The following is a 19,904-nucleotide window of genomic DNA, read 5'->3' on the forward strand; positions in this document are numbered from 1 at the left end:
GCCTTTCCTGCCTGCTCTTCTGCACAAACCAGAAGGGAAACAGCGCAGTGCTCAGCTCTCCGAGGACTGACATCACCTGTAAAGCTGGACACATCTTTTCTTTCCTGCTTCCCGTCTTCAGGAGCAGATGGTTTTGGTCAACCAAAGGCTTTTGTGACTCTGTCCCCTTTTTTTTGGTCTGTTGTTGCATTTTTTTCCCTTAGAGGAAAATTAATCAAGGTATCTAAGGCTATTTTAGGCTCTATGGAATCAAAATGAGGCAAAAAAAAAAAAATTCTAGGGGAGTTGGAAGCCATTTTTAGTTTAAAAATCTTCTTTTTTTGTAAGACATTCCAGAACTGCCACTGAATGACAGGGTCAGAGTCAAAAACAAGGGTTGAGGCTGACCAGAAATTTTTTCCCCATTGTTTTCATCCACTGGCGGATATAGGAGGTCAAAACCAGATTACTTTGAAAGGAAAACGTTTCCTTTCCTCTGTCCTCCTTCTTCTTAACCAGTGATCTGAGTTTTGGTGATATATTTAGTGCCACATCGCTGCAATAATAGCAGTGAGAGACACACTAAAGACCACAGGAAAGGCAGAAGATCACAGAGAGATCATCAGGTTGGAGAGGGCCAAGGACAAAGCAGGGGTCTTTGCCTGAACAGAGCTGGCTGGAGAGAGAGGCATCCATTTCCAAATGAGGTCAGCTCGTGCCCTCAGCTCCCAGGCAGGACGTGAGTCACACCCATGGAGTGCAGAGCAAAGTGACCCCTAGAAAGAGGTTTGCTTAGCTCCAGCTGGCCGACGAGCATTTCACTGGATTTCAGCCCTTGCCAGGGCTGCAAGTTCATGCTGAGGCAAGAGACCTTGCCTGGGGCTAAGGGTTATGTCAGGGGACCAACAGGAGACCCCCATCCCCTGGAGTGGTGCTTGGAGGACCAGCCCAGGAATTCATACTCTTTGTAAGGACCAGCACTATTTAGAAAAGATAGGGTTTGGTGGATGTTTTTTTAATTAGAAGTGGGAAACAAGGAGTTACAAGTCTCAGGATCTGTGCTGTAAGTTACGAAGCTCTCAGTTTATTGCCTGTCTCCAGAGACCCTTGTGTAAAAGTAGGGGCAGTTCTTGTCTGAATTGTCAGAGCATTTCCAGGGTTTGCTGGCTAATGCTTGAAAAAAGGCATAGAAACCTTTGAATGAAAATTCTGTGACACAATTCAGGAGACTAGAATTAAAACAGAGCAAGAGAAAGAGCAGATTTGTGTAAAAAAACACCCCACAAACATGTCTCTAGTTCTGCCATGGGGAGCTATTCACCTAAAAATGAACTTAAAGGCTATTGGTGACTTCATGGGGATCTTTTGAGTTTAAGGGCAGAGAATATGGGAAGGGATGAGAGCAGAAATTAGGTGCTCTCCATTTTTCCTGCCACTGTGCTAAAACTGAGGTTGGCATTGTGCTCCCAGAGACTGAGTACCTACTCACAGTCCAATCTTCTACTAAAATTATCCAAAGAGGTCTCACCTGAAGAGTTAAGTTGCTGAGTGCTGTCTATATATGAGCTGATAGATGCACTCTGCAACCACTCAGGGCACTGTCAACATCCCTGTTCCTGGCATCCCCTCTGAGGGACCCATCACTATCTTTCCACTCAACTTTTTGCCAATAACTCTCCTTTGGCTGGTTTTGATGGAAACAATCCCATCAATAAACCTCATCTGTCCCTCACATGCAGCACAGCCTCTGCTGCAGATGACAGCAGCTTGAGCACTCTGACCTTTACAGGGCTAAAGGAGACCAAGAAGGCTCCTTTGACCAGCCCATGGGCAAGGGACAGGTTCAGCTGTCTGGCTTGAGCCAGGGTGCGTTGCTGCAGGTCTGGTGCTTCCAGACAAGGGCGAGATGCAGAGAACTCAATTTACCAAGGTTAAAAATACAGCCTGGGCAAGGGAAGGATCTATCCTTTTAGATTTACCTTTTCCTACATATAGCCTATGTTATACATATATACACTTACATTACATACAAGAACAGCGGTAAAGCCACTTATGACAGCATGGCTAAGCTTTAAAAACAAACAAAAGACAACCACCAAACCGAAATCAGGAACCTAGCATTTCAGCTCCTTCAGAGCGTTAGCAAAGCCTGAGTAAGGCAGCTGAATTAAGAGCTTGCTCTGTCCCTATACATGCCATCAGGAAGCTAAGCCATCCCCCACACAAGCCAATGCACCTTTCAGGCAGCTCAGTTTGTGGGCAGGATCTCCCACTGGCCTGCACGGTACTGCAGAGCCATGCGCTTGTGCTTGGCTACCTGGTTCTGTTAAAAAACAATTTAGCACAAAGCAGATTCTTAGCATCTTTTCAGCCTAGTAGGTTTTACCCTGGTTTTCTACCAGGAAAAAACCAGCAGGTTTTCTGCCAGGGTGCGAGGAACTAGTCAAAGATAAGGATGACCTGACTGCAGGTTTAAGGGAAAATGATTTCTCAGGTTGCCAACCTACTTGGGCTCTCTAGATCAACCACCTTGTCCTGAAAATGCCTTCCTGGGGGTGGGGGGCAGCACTAGCTGGTGGTACAAGAGGCAGGGCCTCCTGTATTGATGCAGTTTGAAATCATTAACTCGCACAGCACAGGCAGAGGCGCTCACGTACCCAGTCCCCACCATCTCTATGCCATGCTCTTAGATCTCCCTTGCAGTCCGTGGGCAGGCCCAGGCACCACTCCTGTTCCCTGTCTGTACCATAAACTGCTCACATGCTGCCTACAAAACTTCAGGAGCAGCAACCCAAGCCTGCCCCTTGGCACTGACAGCCCCTGCCACACTGCAGCCCCCCAGGCTATGTCCTGTGGTAGCACTGCACCCTGCTCTTTGCTGCTTGAGTAACAACTGCACAGCTCAGAAACCCACATTTCCATGACAGACTAAGATGACAGAGGGCAGGGGGGCACTGCTTATTAGAAAACATTTAATCAGAGACGACAAAAGCTCTAGGACTGTTCAAAGCTGCACATAGAGCTATCCCCTTATTAAACGGTTTGCCTTTATCCCTTGGCAAGTAGGAGTTGTTCTGTGCTAGTAGGAGGCAAGAATGACCAAGCCCCAGAAGGTAAGTCAGCATCATGGGCTAATCAGCCCAGGTTTTCTAAAGTGGCCAGGCTGGCAGAGGTGAAATGTCACCTTTGCAGGCTATCCCAGGCTCCACAGCTCTAAAGACATTTTCAATAGCTCTACAAGACAGTACTATAGCCATAGGGATGATGGATGACACAAATTTTTATACATCTATTGCTAATTCCCTGAGTGAGACTGCACCAGAGATCCTTCTGGAATGCAGAATGGTCACCTGCATTACCTCTGAAACTCAAATTTAAATCCCACAGCTTCCATCAAGCTGCCTTTCTTCTCCTGTGGCAGAGAATGTTGCCTTTCGTGCCCATTGGGCCGACCCTTCCAAATCACAAACAGGTTCAGCATTGTGTTTGAACCTCATCCATGTGCATGCAGCCCCCACCTTGCACCCTGTCCTTACTGAAGTGGACAGGGAAATGAAAACAAAACATTGAAGAGGAAAAAGAACGTTCTTCTGGAGCCACTGCCCCTGTCTGCAGTCAAGTCTGGCATCTCTGTACTGACTCCCTCAGTCCCACCTGCCTGGCTTGAGGTCTTCAGGAGCTCTGTCTAACACTGGCACTGCTCCTGCCTCTCATTACAAATGGCTTCCACAGCCATTAATAAATGGAAGATAGAAGCTGCAGGTTCCTTAATAAAGTTTATTTAATCATAACTATGCTTAGGAAAATACACTTGTAAAGGTTAATATAATGAAATTTAGTTTAACTTTATACTACATTTTGAACAAAAGACTTCTTATACATGATTTAGGTAAAAACAGGAAGTATGATCTGGCTCGTTTTACATCTATTACAAATGTAGAAAAGACTGTCATGCACTACAGTAGAGAGCATGAAAAAAATTACCTTTGGTTTAATTCAGAGAATACAAGTATTGCACTGTAAAAGCATCAAACATGGTGCAACTAAACATCATAAACATGTTTCCATGCCAGCTTACAAAAGTTTGTTAGCTAGTGTAATTTTAGAGGGGGGGAAAATATATGTACACATAAAACAATTTAATTAGCTATTTGGATTCTGTTAATATCATATGCACGCCACATATCTACACAACTGACATTCAAGAAAACTCTTGAATTTGATTTAATACCTTTCAGCTACATTAAATGTGTTGAAATCAATGACATTACTGTATCTTAACTGGCCTGTCAGCTGTTAAACATTCTTCTTTACATGACTAAAGTTCCAGCCTAGATCATCAAAATCCAGAAGCAGCAATTGCAATACCATGGATTTTAAGTGCCTAGCTACCCATTTCTTGACCATTTCTCCAGGCAGTTAGTTTGAGTGTATAGATTCATACAGAAAAGGCCCAAAACACATGACTCAACTGAGGGCTGGCAGTGTAGGGGTGTATAAGCGTGCTAATCCTTCCAACCACATATTGGAGGTTGAACACAAATACAGGTATTATTGCCAAAAAACACAAACATGCTAGCATTGGCAAAACCAACACAAAATAATTTAACAATATTGAAAGAGACCAAAAAAAAAAAAAAAAAAAAAAAAAAAAAAAAAAATAAAGGCATTGTTTATAGGGAGATACAGCAATGTAAGACCACCATATATGGTAGGCTATGTGACCCGCACTCCCCCTCAAATACTCATATTAGCAGTGCCTAACATTTGAGATAAACATAATGCATAAACACAATACATCCTTGCCTTTTTACTGTAACATAATCCCAAACCTTGCAGACAATTTCAACACAGTTCTGCACCAAGATTAGCTATTTCAGGACATTGTCAACGGGTCTTAGATAGAAAAAAATCAACTTTTCTTCTTTTTAATACATTAATAATTTATTTTCAGTTTCTCATCTTGTGGTAGAAAACTCCGCCAAAGAGGAGCCGACTGTTGTCTTCGACGAGTTCTTGTCAGATCAAGCATTGAAACCTTGACCACTTCACAGAAATGTGCAGCACAGTATTTCAGGGAACCACCTTTGCTTTTATCTCACAGAGAGAAATTTAAAGTCAGTCAACAGCATCATTTTCATTTAAAAACAAACAGGAAAAAATTATCAGGCCAGTCCATGAGTTTACTTGAACATAGCTAAAGTCCTTGAAGTCTCTCATAAAATAGCAAGGATAGGAAGGGAGTTTTAAACCTCTACACAGTACTGGAATTCCCAGCATCTGCTCATATCACTCACAAATGGTGGCAACATTTATATATAAAAGAAACACTATTAAGAGGAAAAAAAAATACATCTAAAACTATTACAACTGGTACTTTAGGAAAGCAATTCAACTACGTTTGTTTTCTTAATGTTTAACATAAATATAGTTGCAACTTGATCTTGAGTTGACAATGATTGTCGCAGCCAAGGTAAGGATTGAACACCATCTATGCAAACAAAAACTCACTATACATTATACAACTTATTTCTGCCATGAGGGATGCCTTCCCTCTCAAATCTTTGGCCTCCTATTACTAATCTCTCCCAAAAGCAGAAGCAATGTAGCATTGTTGCTCTCTATTCATTCACAGCAGTGGGTTTGTTTGGAGGGGAAGATGCTGTGGGGACAGTGAAGAATGGGGTTTATTCCAGAGCTTACACAGAGAGTTACTTGCAATAAAGTGCTCTGACAAATGCTGTCTGAGCTCTTCAACTCCACTCTCCAAATAACACCTGCCTCCAAATTTGTTTCTTTGGAGCTGTCCCCAACTGCTCCCACTGGAAAGGCAGCTAATGACAGTCGGAAGAGTGCACAGATGGGACCTGGAAGGTTTTCTTTCTTCCCTGCTGGTTTGGATTTTGTTTACATTTTGCCACTGGTTGGCAACCAGCATTTAGGTATGCCATCTCTCTTGCATTTGTGTGTGCTAGAAATGAAATCTGTTTAGAATTAAAAACTCCTGGTATGACATGTAGACCTGAGATGACAATCTGATCACTTATATGTTTCTCTCTGCATGGAAGCTGGATGGTTTTATTAAATGCAACTTGAATTAATACGGAGCAGAAATTTCTGCAGATTTTTAGTGCCAGGTTTGTTGCTTACCAGTTGATTTATCCTTATTTGTTTGTTGTGGTTTCTTGTGTATGAGATGTTAGATTATATCACTGCTGCTATTTTATTGTTTTAAAGCTCTTGAAGTTTGACTGCTGTCCACCACAAAAATGAAAATGGAAGGGGAAAAAAAATAATCATCCAGACTTGCAGAATCTGCAGACTGTTTCCACTGAAAGCAATTTTTTCCTGCCTGGTGATCCCAAATTATAAATCAGAATTTATCACTCTGCATGTGTATTCAAAGAATCAGAAGTGGCATTTCCATGACAGAATAAATCTTGTAAAAGAGCGTTTTGGAGCTGCATGTGTATCCTTTTGCTCAAGGACTGTACAATTCTAAAGCCACTTAAAAATGCATAGCCAAGCAGTTCATAATTTCAGCAACTTCATGCACAGCTAATCACATCCCAGGAAAACAAGAAAAATCTGCAGTAAGGAGAATCACAGAAAGCTGCCACAGAAAACTGTCCCATGGTAAGCAACAAGTCTGAATGTTTTCAAATAAAAAAAACTTACATATACAAAACCAAACATGCATATATAAAGTGTACATATACTGCACAAGCGCTATTCCTAGAAGATTAAACTGCATAGGTAAAAATCAAAACAAGTGCAACATTTTAAGCCCTTAAAGCACAATCAAAAAACAAAAAGCAGAAATTAAAAATAACAAACTTGCTCCCCCACAACAAAGCCAATTACATATCAGTGATTAAGATATTAATCAAGACAAAGACTTTCCAATCAAAAGTTGGAAGTGATGCCTTAGGGTTTAACTTTTATATTTTTCAAATCTTGTACTGCCTAGTGTGTAACTCTGAAGTTTCGTGTGGCCTGTTAGCTGCTGTTCTCTCATGCTGGTTAGACATAACAAACCTCTCTAGGTTTGCTCTCCAAGGACACCCAGATTGTCCTAGGTCCAAAATGTGTAAATGAAAATCTTAAGAAGGGGGGTAAACCTGGGGAAATTACATCATTAACTGAAGTTTTAATTGGAGAATTAACCCTGATATGCAAATGAACCAAACTTACAAAAGTGTGAAGAAGAACCCGTGACCTGCATCCATCTTGGGTGTAGCCTTTTGACTGCCCAAGGTGTACCCTGAAAGCCCTTCAAATAAATACCTACCTTTATTCCCTTATTCTTGTCTAGCCTCTGTTTTTAGGTGGCCACCCCAGGCATCAGAAGGACTACTCTCAAATTTTGGCTCATCATTCACACTTAGGGGATCTGAAATGTATGTTCATAATTGTAATTAGCTTAAACATTTATGTTCATCACTAGCCAACTTTGATTTCTTTTACAAAGTGCTCTTTATGTAATAGAAGCTATCTTCCTGGTAGAAAAACCATCAAGTAGTTTAACACTGAACATCAAGATACATTGAAAAGAACTTAAAAAAAAAAAGTGGGAAAGGGAAAAAGGGAGAGAAAGAGTTGGCTGCTAGAACAAAAAGCAACTTATGCCAGTGGCTCTATAAACATCCAACTTGTATATTGTTAGCTCCAGTCTTGTTCCTAAAACTCAGTTTATAAAAGAGCTGCATAAGCTAATAGACTAGAAGCTTACAGTGACTTTATAGGACAAAACCTTATACACCCTACCTGCTTTCTCTAATTAAGAGATCCAATAGTTAATGAGTTCACCATGACACATAAAGTTGTCAAAAATATTTTCAACTTAAAAAAAAAAACTAAACCAAAAAAGAAACCAATGCAGACACTAAAGCAAACCATGCTTAAAAAAAAAAATCTACAGTATTTTTACATAAGCTGTGTAAGATCTTACAAAAGAAGATTCCCCAAACCACAGCTACTTCTACTCCTGCCCTTTTGCTGCCTTCTCAAGATAATACACATTAACTAAGTGCCTGTTGAGGTGCTTGCTGTATTCACCTTCCTTTTTAAATGAGCGGTCACAAAAAATGCACACATAGTTCTCCCTGGCCACCGTGGTGTCCGGAGCTCCTTGTGACATCTTTGGACTTGTTTCCTCTTGTACAGAGCGAGCACCATTTAACCCCGAGTCATCGCTTCCTTCTGATATGTTGTCGCTGATGTCGCTGCCTTCATGGCTGTGGATGCCCTCATCCTCATCCATTTCCTGAGACTCATTCACGGCTGTGTTATCCCGAGATAAGGACAGAGCCACTTTAGGGCTTTGTGTACACCCTTCTCCAGGCACAGGTGCTGGCGCAGCATCTCCTGTCGGCTCTGTCGCTGGCAGGCATGTCTTGCTCAGGTCCATCAGGTCTGAGTTACTCTCAGTTTCTGCCACAGTTTCCTCTGGCTCCTTCTCAGGTGCCAGATCTGGTATCACATCCATAAGCACATCCAAGCTTTTTTCAGAAGACACTGCATGGGAAGGTTTCTCAGAGCAAGTGTCTTCCCCTCTGTCCACCTGTTTCTCCTCCTCCTTTGCACCACCAGTGTCTTCACCCTCACCTGCTGCTGCAGGCATTTCTTGGTCCTTTACCTCAGCTTCTGTGTTTGCATCCTGAGCTGGCAGATAAAGCTGCCCTGGGCCTTGGATGCAGTTTCCCTTGGGATCAGTGCTCTCCCCGCTGAGAGCATGACCACCATTGTTGTTTAATGCCACTGTGTCAGTGGGATCTTGCTCCTTCTGGTCACTGCCCTCAGTGTCCAGCTTCACACATCCATCTTCTTCTTCTGTGATAGGATACTCATCTGGCATCTCCTCTTCCTCAATCTTCTCCTGATTGAGTTTACTGCTTTTTTTACTATGCTTAATTTTCAGAGCTTTCTTTTTTCTGTTTTTCTTGAGGCAGTAATTTTGCTTTTTAGGCTCTTCCTCTGGTACAACATCACTTTTTTGAGCTTCCGAGCAGTCTCTGGGTTTAGCTTCCACTTTCTTTTTCTTTTTTGTTACTACTGAGGTATCATTTGCAGGCTCTTGCTTTGAGGAAGTTGCCTCAGTTTCTGCCTTTCTTTTGACCTTCTTTGTTTTACATGTTTTCTCAGTACTTTTCTCAGTTTTAATATCCACCTCCTTGTTTTCTGAAGCCGATTTCCGACTTCTGGTTGTCACCTGGCCCGCAGAAACATTGTTTGTTGACTTCTTTTCCTTTGCCGAATTATCTTTTTTCTCCACCTTCACAATTTTCTCCGTTTTCTTTGCAGCTGAATCCCCTTTCGTTGGTTCCTTCTCCACTTTGTCATTACTGCTCTCAGAAAAGTCAGCTTCACTCTTTTTAGTCCGTAGCTTCACCTTTGAGACATCCATGGTGATGTCAGAACAATCAGGATGCCTGGACTTGATGTGATACTGCAGGTTACATTTTTTAGACGCTGCATAATCACAGACAGGGCAGAGAAACTGCCGCGGGTTGACGTGGAGCTCAACGTGCTTTTTGAAATTGCTGCGGTCAGCGGTTTTGTAGTTACAGTGCGGGCAGATCAGAGGCTTGGGCCCATTGTGCACTTGCCTCGCGTGACGAGTCACCTCGTGCTGGTTTGAGGCCACGTAGCTGCACTGGTCACATTTGAATGGCTTCTCACCTAAGGAAAGGAGGACGGAACAGAATGATGGTGATTATTAAGCATGGTGGTTTCGGAGCAATCACGTCCCACTAACACAGATACAGAAATATGAAACTTGAAAAGGATAAAAAAAAAATTATCCATGCGCCTTTAAAATTAAGCAAAGTCAACATAAGAAATCCACAAGTCACAAACACATTCACGAGACACTAAGAAAAAAATACAAAAAAAAAAAAAAGAGAGAAGGGGTGAGGGTTGGGAGGAAGGGGATCCAAAACCAAACAAGCAGTAACAACGTCACAGGTTCTGGCTAGGCATACATACCGGCAGAGATCTCTCTACAGTAATATTAGCAAATGGAATCCATACCCAACTGGTCCATTGAATGCATTGTAGAAAAACGGAAATGTAACATTTGATGAATAGCAGTTTCACACAAGCGTTTCAAAAAAAGTCCAACTTTACACAGATTTAGCATACTTCATGTTTGCATTGAAAAGGAAATGAGGGAAAAGAAGCTGGCAAAAACCTAAGAACATGAAAGGGGTGCCCAGATGATCTTTACCTCTGAAAAAATTCAGTTCAGTGTTTTGGTGCCTCCAACACGTGGTACATTGCCTGCAGGCTACTCTTGGCAAGTTAAACAAACATACTCCAAAGCCATCACGTTACTATTAAAATCTGCATTTATGTTAGTGCAATGACTCTTGCAGAAGTGGTCCTGAAATGTTCTGTTTAGCGCATGCCACTGCAGCAGAAGCAGCTTTCCCTTACACATCAAAGCAAATAGGAAAAACACTTCTAGTGCAACAACTCAAGTCCAGAAATACTTCGGGAGCATCTGTGCATGTGCCAATTTAGCTGAGGAATTTGGGATGCTCCTGAGCTCTGAACCAGCATCTCAAAACTGATCTGCAGAACTAATGCATGCTACTTCTTCAGTATGTTGAAAATCCATTCTAGTCCCTTCTGCTCCCATACAACAGGGCTTCTCCCTTCCCTGCAACCCACTGCCCATACTCAAGCATGCTCTGTAGCATGACTCAGGAGACCAGCCAGCCTGCAGTGAAGATGTGGTGCCTGTGTGTGTTAACCACGTATCTGCAACACCCTCACAAACTCTAGAAAAGCTGTGCTGCCTCCCTGGCAGGAAGGAGCGGGACACTTGTTTAAGAGTCCAGATCATTTCATGTCTGTCTGCAGCATCTAATTATTATTTAAAGAAGAGCTACTTTGATTCCCTCCCTCTCCACTTTACTTCCTTCTTTTTTTCTCCCACTTCCTGGTGACATTTTCCACAAGTTTAAGCTTGATGTGTTTATTGCTCATCCTTCCTCCAAGTATAGAGCCTTTATCACCTAAATTTCAAAGAATAGTTCTGTGTTACACTGGGGGAGGACAAGAACAGCCTCTCTTATATACACATGAACAAGCTGTTCTAAGCGCACAGAGTGCTCAGAGGCAGCTGCAACAGCGTAACTCAAAGATAGCATGTGAAGAGTTTGTGTCCATCGTCTCTACTAAATCCAGGGGTTTTACTGCGCAAGTGAAAAGGATATGTACCAATATGGCTAAAAAACCAGCTCTGAATTAGGCTCTAAACCACTGTTATTTGCCATCCGGCATGGGAAGAAAGCTACAGCACCTGCGAGCCTGTGAACTGCAGGACTCCAGAAACTGCCATAGAAAAGGTGCAGATGTCTGGGCAATGCAATAAAACATACAGTAGAATTTAGGAGAGCTAGTAATACAGCACCCCTGACAGCAAAATCATGCCTTCCCTCAGAGACCTTTGAGGCAAGGGCCACAGGCAGATCACACTCCTTACCTCCCTCAGATTTGAGACTTCCTTGAACAGAACAAGGGCGGAGTAATATGCTAGTGACATGGTTTCCAGGCTCGGTATTGATGAAACCATTTGCAAATTTGGTGGTTCATTTGCAAACCAGAGGTTCAACCAACTATTATTTTTGTTTCTGAAAGCAGAATACTACATTCACAAAATTCTCACACCAAAATACTGACATGACATTTTAAAGCTGGCTATTTTTAATGGGCCCAAGCCTCACTCCACTACAGTTAAAACTGACTGACTCCTGGTTTCAATTAAAAGCCTCATCAATTGAAATTGAGACAATTACTGCTCAGGAGACTTCAACTCCTGTTTGCCAGCATTAGGAATTCACCTAGGGCTGGTCAATTCAGATTTTACAAAAACAAATCAAAAGCACAGGCTCAGGTCTACCTGAACTCCCCTACAAGAGTCATAAAGGACAACTATGCTTGTGTCTATGGTGTTACAGCTCCCAAAAATGCTGTTAATTCATTCAAAAAGAGATTCACGAGCGCAAGAGCAGATATTTGTAACACCACACAGCTCATGACCAGTAACTGGAAATAAAGGCTAGTGAAAATTGTTAATTTGGCTTTTAGTGCAATGAGACTGAGTTACTTGTGAACATCCTCTTGAGTTTGTTTTTTCTCCTGTGTCTCCCTGCCACAAGCAGACACTAATTTACATCACTGTGTCATACTAAACAAAAGCTCAGAACCCCTAGATGAGATCCAATCCCAGACATCACAGAGGAGACTCTCAGCTACTCAAAATTTTCCCAGCTTCACTGATTTGAACTCAGCTATGACAGCAGAGTACAAAGATTTGTTCCTATATCATCACAATGTTGTATTTATTCCTAGATTACTAGGACTACTAGAGCAGTCCTATGAATATCAGAATAGATCTTGAAAAGTAAAAGGATATATTCCCATTATCAGTTATATTCATGGCACTTAGCATTCCTTAGCAAGACAACCTTCCCCATTATAAAAGGAGCTAAAAGCTCAGGCCATACTCGCTAAGATGGCATCTCACACAGAACTGGGCAGGCTGCTTTAGGTGGCCCTTCTGGACCCAGGATCTGGCCCAGATGACCTCCAGAGGTCCCTTCCAACTGCAACCATGCTGTGATACTGTGACCCACCCCCTTTTCCTCAGTCACGCTGCTGCCACTCCGTACCAACCTGAGTGGGTGCGCATGTGCCTGGTTAAATGGGTCTTCTGAGAGCTGGAATAAGGACACATCGCACATTGATACGGTCGCTCCCCTGCAAAAACAAACAGCAAAGTAGTTACTGAAACACAGCAGATTCCCAAACTTGGTTACAAAGCCACACAGGGGAGGCTGTCACAGATCCTCACACTGTAGAGCACGTTATCTCGCAGCAAGGGACAGTGAGAAGTATATGCCCAAGCTGGACCACTGCAACATGTCATGCCTTATGAATGAGGGCAGTGAAAGGGCAGGATATGACAGAGGCACATTCTAATGTCCACCTGGGGTCAAGAGTAACCTCAGCAAAAAGGTGATGAGGACAGACAACTTTAAAAAGCCTTAAGCCACCAGACCTGACTTCCCTACAGCATTTTCTCCCAACACTCAGAAGATGCACAAAAGATCCTGTAAGAAACTAGCTATGTTTTTGCTTTGCATAACATCTTACCCAAAACCTCCATGTTTAATTTGGATTAAGATGTGGTACAACCACCAGAACACAACTGCAGATAGACCAAGTCTTTACTTCCAAAGTTTTACTGGCAGAGTGAAAATAGCTTGCAGCATGGAAAAGCATGATGTCCTGCTCAGTGAAATTATGCTGCTAGCAAAAGCTTAAATGTAGCATAAACATTTCTTTTGAAGACTCAAAACCCCATGCCTGAAGAGTTCTTGGTTCTGGAGAACTAATGGAAACTAAGCTGTCATAAATTATATCTCCACTGAGGACAGTCAGCTTGTAATTGTAGCTAAAAATTGTATCAGTACAATGATACTTGAAAATCTTTTTCAAGTGAAGACAAGCTCCAAACAAAGGCAGACAGTTTTATAATTAACATGTTAGGCAGGTCCAGATAAGCACCAGGAGGTTTTGCCCCAAACTGCTAGCACACTGTCTCCACTACAAAGACTTTTTAGTCTTGGGTGGACGCCCACAAGAGAAGAGAGAAGGGAAGCTGAAAAGGGAAAAAGAAGTTACTCAGTCATAGTATTTATTCAAATCATACCCAGAATTACACTACAGCATTTTGATAAATTTGCTACATATGAAGCATACAACCAAGGTGCTCTCCAAATCACAGAGACCTGGACATCAGCAAAAGCCCTCCACACGGGCTATGTGTTCACTCTCAGAAGCACACCTGTATCTGCAGCAGCAAAGACCTGCATCTGCCAGTATGTGATGTGAGGCTCCGCTGCTGGCCTGTGCCAAAACAGCAGTAGAAGCAGCCTTTGTAATGCAGATTAATTCCACATTTCTTCCTTCCATCCAACATTTAGACTATCGTTCTTGATTAGATCAGCAGTTTAAAGGTAAATTCACCCTAACAACCACAACTCCTCTCCCTTTCCAATTAAAACAAAGTAGGAGATTGGTGCAATACACACAGTAAGATTAAGTCATGTACAAGGGAGGGGTACTCCTTTTGTTACAAAGAAATGGTTTTGGTTTTAAATGACTCCTTACAATTAAAAAATATGTGGCCGAAGGTCCTGGAATATTCAGTCATATCTTCTTCCCATTACCTGAAATTTCATATCTGTAAAGTTACCTACAACGTTAGGAATGTGAAACAGGCTTTCTTTCATGCCCTTTTTTACATAGGGCACAGCCACAAAACATACTGGATTTAAGCATAATGAACACAACAAATTTAAAATGTGTTGTTGCCACTTGAGAATTAAATGCATTGTACAGGCTGTTCTGTCAAATACAATCCCCCAAAGGATATGTATTGTAATTTTATAAGCTCGTTCATTATATGCAAACGAGCCATCAAAAAAACCTCTCCAGAAGACACTTACAGAATAAGCTGCAATCTAGCAAAAGCTTAAGCAGGCACTTAACTCTATGCAAATGAACAGGCAGACTACTATCGGCATACAAATTTAAGATCATCTTGTTAAGGAAAGTTCCCACCATTCAAGAGACTCTGGCAGCCACACTCCCAAGGCCAGACTGCTGGGTCTGAAGCCCCTTCACGGCAGGAGCTCCAGTGACCCAACACATGCCCCACTTGACTCCCTGCACACCCCACTCACACAGTGTCAGACCAGGTTTCCTCACTAGTTTGACCCCAGGTTTCCCAGAGCAGAGTCTCAGATGTCTCATTCCATAAAGCCACTTACCCATGGCACAGTAACACAGAAACACCCGGAGCTGGTGCCTCCAAAGAGGACCCCCAACGATGGAACCCCTGGGCTCTTATACCCTCACAATCTACCCGCACGCAAGTCTTGCTCTTCCTCCCCAGCCTTTGCTCCTGCTGCTGAGCCTCTCCATGTCCATCTACCTCGCTGGCATCACCCCTCTTCCTCTCCTTTGTTATCAAAATGTCAGCAATTCCCGGCTCCTGCCGTGTCTCTCAAGTGTCCATTCACCTGGCTGGCACCACCAGTACAGGGTTGGCAATTCATGGCCTCTCTGTGCTCTCACCCTGAGCAAAACCTGCATCTCGAACTGCAGCTTGCACACTGAGCTACCTGCACCAAAGGTATTCCTCAACAATGTCTTGATAAAGCCTTTTTTAATAATGCCAAAACTAGACACAGAACATTGTAACTGCCTGAAGCAGATGTCTTAGTTATATAGTCCTTCAGATTATTTTCAACGAAGTTTTCTAGAAATTTCTTCTAACAAGCAAAATATGGAAAAAAGAAAGAGAACAATGCTGCACTGTCTTGCACATAGTACAGCTTCAGGATCAGCAGGTAAATCAAGTCAAAACTTGGTCTAGAAGGTCTAATGAGCACTAACGAGCTCAGGTAGATCTGTCCCTGACACAAAGAGTCCTTTCTGCTCCAGCAGCAGAGGGAGGGATTGCCCTGAACATCTCCAGCCACCCACTGGGCAGCAGACAGGCTCTTCCAGATGCAGCTTTCCCAGGTGGCAAGTCTATGACCATCTGTAGGGTCCTTGAAACACCCGTCTGCCCAAGGTCCCCCACATTTGTCAGCAGCCTGTCGCACAAGCACTGTCACAAGCTGCAAGGTATCTTCAGTACAGGGTGGGCTCTGGGACACCTGCTTTTCAACATGGATGCAAGCAACAGGCAGGCAGACAACCTCAGCCTGCCTTCCCGTGGTCCCCAAGCATGCAGAGGATAGGTATGTTTCCCAATCATGCATGCAGCCCCCTTCCCTGCTCCTGGCCACGTGCTCTGGTGTTTGCATGAGCCCTTAGTAAGGCAACTAAGTTCACTGACCAGCAGAGAACCAACCTGGACAAGAGGAACTCCTTTACTCCATTTTAGCGAGCTGAATCAGCTAGTCCCAGGATACAGGTAGAAAACTGAGACTGCCTTTCTCCAGCAGCAGCAGCACATTCACAGTGGAGTGAAACCCCACTCTGTACAGTCAGTGTTTCAGAAAACGGTACAGCTCTAACACAGCAGAATCAAATTAACTGCAAAGAGGCATTTTCCCCCACAAAAAAATTTTTTTTAAGAAGTCTGGTGAAGAACAAAAAACAGGAGAAAGAAAAGTATCTATCCAAAATTATTTCACCTATTAGCAATCAGGAAACCAAAGAAACAAACAATTCCAACTTTCTTCTTTAATATTCTGAACCCATAAAACAGGAAGAAAATGATGGATGGATGTATCCCATTCATTTTTCCCAACAAATATGTTTCTTTAGTTTCAAATGAAAACTACAATCCAAAGCTATTTTGGTATCATATAGACAGTTTTTACTAAATTCAATACTGTTATGTAAACAGTCTGCAAATACTTTTGACTATAAAATATCTGCGGGTGTTTTTTCAGGATTTTTTGGGGTAGGGGTTGTTTGGGAAGTTTTTTTGTGCATTCTGGTTTTGTGTTTTTTAAGGCAACTTATTACACACTAACATTGGCAGAGACTTTTAGCCTGGTATATAAAATATACCTGCCAGAAGCTTATTCATTCTTCTAATACTCTAGCTTTAACAGTCTCCGCCACAAAATCAATGTTACTGGAAACAAGGCACATTCCTAAATCATTCTACTAACATACTTGGAAGTTTTTTATCAAGCAAGAACTGCCTGAAACACTTTAACTATGTAGTTATGAAGTAGCAAAGAAACACCTACAAGGGTAGACTAAAACATGCCGAAATCATAATCACTCATTCCAGCTTAATTACAGTAATGAAAAGAACCAGAAACCTTGACTGCACCACTGTCTTCAAAGGAGCAAAAGAGGATCTGGATATGCTTGATTTTTTTAAAGTTTAACACAGTTCATTGGTAAATTGGTCAAATGCAGTGATAAGAGAGCGCTTCTTCAGCAAACATGCTTTCATGGTTAGTTTCTGTAAAACTCAACAAGTGCTTTCAGAAATCAGAAAGGGGGACCTAATGTCATCCACAAACACAAGCAGAGATTAATTTAAAGTTGAGACAAATGTAAACTAGACAGGAACTACAGCACTGGCTCACATTTCACCATGAGTTCCCCACATGATTCATTTAGGTTTTTTCTTACTATTTTGACATTTTTACCTGGTCTCTTTCCTGTTATCTCCTACAAAACACACAAAGAAAATGATCTGGAGGATAAACCACACCATTTTCCTAATACCTCTCACAATAAACTTTATTTACTTGTTTAGAAAAAAAATACTGAGACAGGACTGATTTTGAAACTGATGGTATCCTCTGAACAACAGCACACAGCTATTCTTAGGAGAATAGTATGTCTTAAAGTACTGAAATTCCCAGCAGACCCTCCCAGCCTCAACAAAGCAGATACTGAAACGAGCCGACGAACACAAACTCCTGCACACTTAAGCTCAAGCCCAGCCCCGAGGCCTCCGGAGTGCCCAACCCTTCCAGACAGCTGCAGCCAACTGAACTGAAACCTCCAAACCATTCATGCCTCTGCTGTGACAAAACACGACTTTAAAGGAGAAATTCCCCAGTGCTTTGCTCAGCCAGCACAGTCTAAAATAAAGGGGAACCAAGTCAGGTGAGCACACTAGGAGATGGTTAACAAGCCAACCCTCTCCACAGAAAAGCCCTGACACGGTGGAAATAAAAGCTTCTAAGAAGCAGCAAGGAAGCTCTGAATTGCCCTCTCACTTCCACAAAAGGAATTAGGAGGCATAGTAAGTGTACCCCATGGCCCAGAGAGGTGACATGGATATGATAACCCCTCGTTGAAAGGAGTTTTGGTTCGTCAGAACTCCCCATGCGAGAGGCTGGTGAGGCTCTCTGATGAAAAGCAAGGTATTTCCTAAGTCACCTGTGGTCCCAGCTCACAGGATGGCAGCAACACTGCAGGTCCTCTGATTCCACTTGGTATACACCAGGGAAAAAGGGGCCTCACACTGTCCCTTCCAATTACAAACCGAGGCTAGGAGAAGTCAGGAAGTCAGGCCAGACTCCCTCGAAGGCTTCCTATATGGCAACAAAAGTATGTGTCTACTTCTGGCTGCTGCAGTGATGCAGGCCCTAGAAAAAACGAAGCCTCTGAGCATTAAAAGGAATTAATTCACTGTTCAACTCTTATTCTGACTTTGTGGATGCTGGAGGACTCCTTTGCATGTATATATCAGCTCTTTCTTCTCTGTAATTACATCTTAGTCAAGTTTCAGCTCAGTCTGAAGGTACCATTTTCAAAACTACCTATGGGATTCAGGCACCTTTTGTCAACCTGTTTGTTTTGGTTTTAGAGTACATCAGGTTTTGGCGTTGTAGACCCTGACAATTACCACTGGCACACTTTGTCCTGCCCTCTTCAAAAAACTGGCTTAAAATTACTAAACAGGATGCCCTTCATCTTCTCTTGGGCATCTGAAATTTCCTCAGTCCTTTAGGACTGTAGACTGGAGCTCAGACCAAATTCCATGAGGCTATAACCTGGTAGAACCAAGAGAAAAGAGCACAAAGCTTTATCAGGGTAGAACAAACTTTGCAAAAAGAGGACTCTGCTTGCTTCATTCATCACAGATTCTCAGAAGTCTTACTGCATTTCAGTCAAAAAAAGATGAAAAACTTACCTGTGTGAGTTCGAATATGTTGAATATAATTGTTCTTCCTGTCTGAAAAATAGGAGCACTCTGAGCAGGTATACACTTTCCTGGGAAAATGATTTCTTAGGTGTTTTTTCCAGTGATATTCACTGACAGTAGTGTAAGTGCATATGGTACACTTGTAGACTCTCTCGTTTTCGCCTGCTTTGTTGTGGTGCTTCAAGTGAGCCAGATAGTGATCATATCTGTTAGTGTTATAGCCACAGCGATCACAACGGATTGGGCCCTTAGAGAAATCCACCTCTTCTGCACTGCAGGAATCAGACTCCTTCACCTGTGCTTGCTTTTCTGCATTTTCTTCCACGAAAAATTTCTTAGCACTGTGAACCCTGATATGATGCACAAACTCCTCTTCAGACTCTGCCTCGTACTGGCAAGGCTTACAACGAAATGGTTTGCTCTTCAAGCTCTTACACTTGTCCTCTGTGCTTTCTGGAGTACCCAGTGCTTCCAATGAGACATCTTTGTCCACACTGGGAGTCTTAGGAGGGGAACAAGCAGCTGGACCTTGAGTTTCCACACTAGGAACCTCAAGGGAGCTTAATTCCATATTTTCAGGTGCTTCACGGTCACTCTCCGCAGCCTGGGTATCTTCCATACCCTCTCCATCACTATCTGAGAAGTTGCTGTCCCCCACCGTTGTCAGTTCTGCCATTTGTCTCTCTTCTCCAACCAGGTAATCACAGCAGTTGCCACTAACTTCTCCTGTCAAGGCCACATTTGCCAACATAATAAGCTGAGGAGCTGCCAGCTCAGCTTTAGAAAGGTCCTGTAAGTCATACATGTCATTGGACAATGCCATGCCAATATTAGAACTGCCAGGAAAGAGGCTGTTCCCACCAGACTGTCCCAGCACTTGAGTTGCCATGGCAGTAATTCTGTTGGAAGAGAAAAGGAACACCTGTAAGCACCCGAGTGTGGAAAACCCTCCTCTGCTGTGTACTGTCGAAGCAGCCCTCCAGGGAACACCAGCGAACTAAAGCTCTTTGCTGACGTGCTGGGGCAGCGGGAAGCAGAACCCGGAGCTGGGGGACCTCGGTCCTCGCCCGAAGGGGCTATTGAGCTCTTGCCTACGTGTGGTGCAGGATCCCACCGTGTGGAGGACGGGTGGGAGGCGCTGACAACGGTGTCCCAGGGCCCAGGCGGGGCTCCGGGCAGGGGAGCGACCCCGGGCCGGGCCCCGCGGCTCCCG

The 19,904-nt window shown here is 43.0% G+C and overlaps 1 protein-coding gene across 1 annotated transcript; it reads right to left on the reverse strand.

The window, feature by feature from the left end:
• Positions 1 to 3,736: 3,736 nt before the first annotated feature.
• REST (RE1 silencing transcription factor) lies at positions 3,737 to 19,875 on the reverse strand. Its single transcript, XM_008635629.2, has 4 exons — positions 18,680 to 19,875; positions 12,664 to 12,747; positions 8,038 to 9,660; positions 3,737 to 7,372 (listed from the first exon to the last, which is right to left on the reverse strand). Exons 1-4 carry the CDS (start codon positions 19,578 to 19,580, stop codon positions 7,281 to 7,283), a joined length of 2,700 nt encoding a protein of 899 aa, XP_008633851.2. The 5' UTR covers positions 19,581 to 19,875; the 3' UTR covers positions 3,737 to 7,280.
• Positions 19,876 to 19,904: the final 29 nt, after the last annotated feature.

The sequence above is a fragment of the Corvus brachyrhynchos genome, unplaced genomic scaffold, assembly GCF_000691975.1.
Source record: "Corvus brachyrhynchos isolate BGI_N302 unplaced genomic scaffold, ASM69197v1 scaffold175, whole genome shotgun sequence".
In the NCBI taxonomy this organism is placed as follows: Eukaryota; Metazoa; Chordata; class Aves; order Passeriformes; family Corvidae; genus Corvus; species Corvus brachyrhynchos.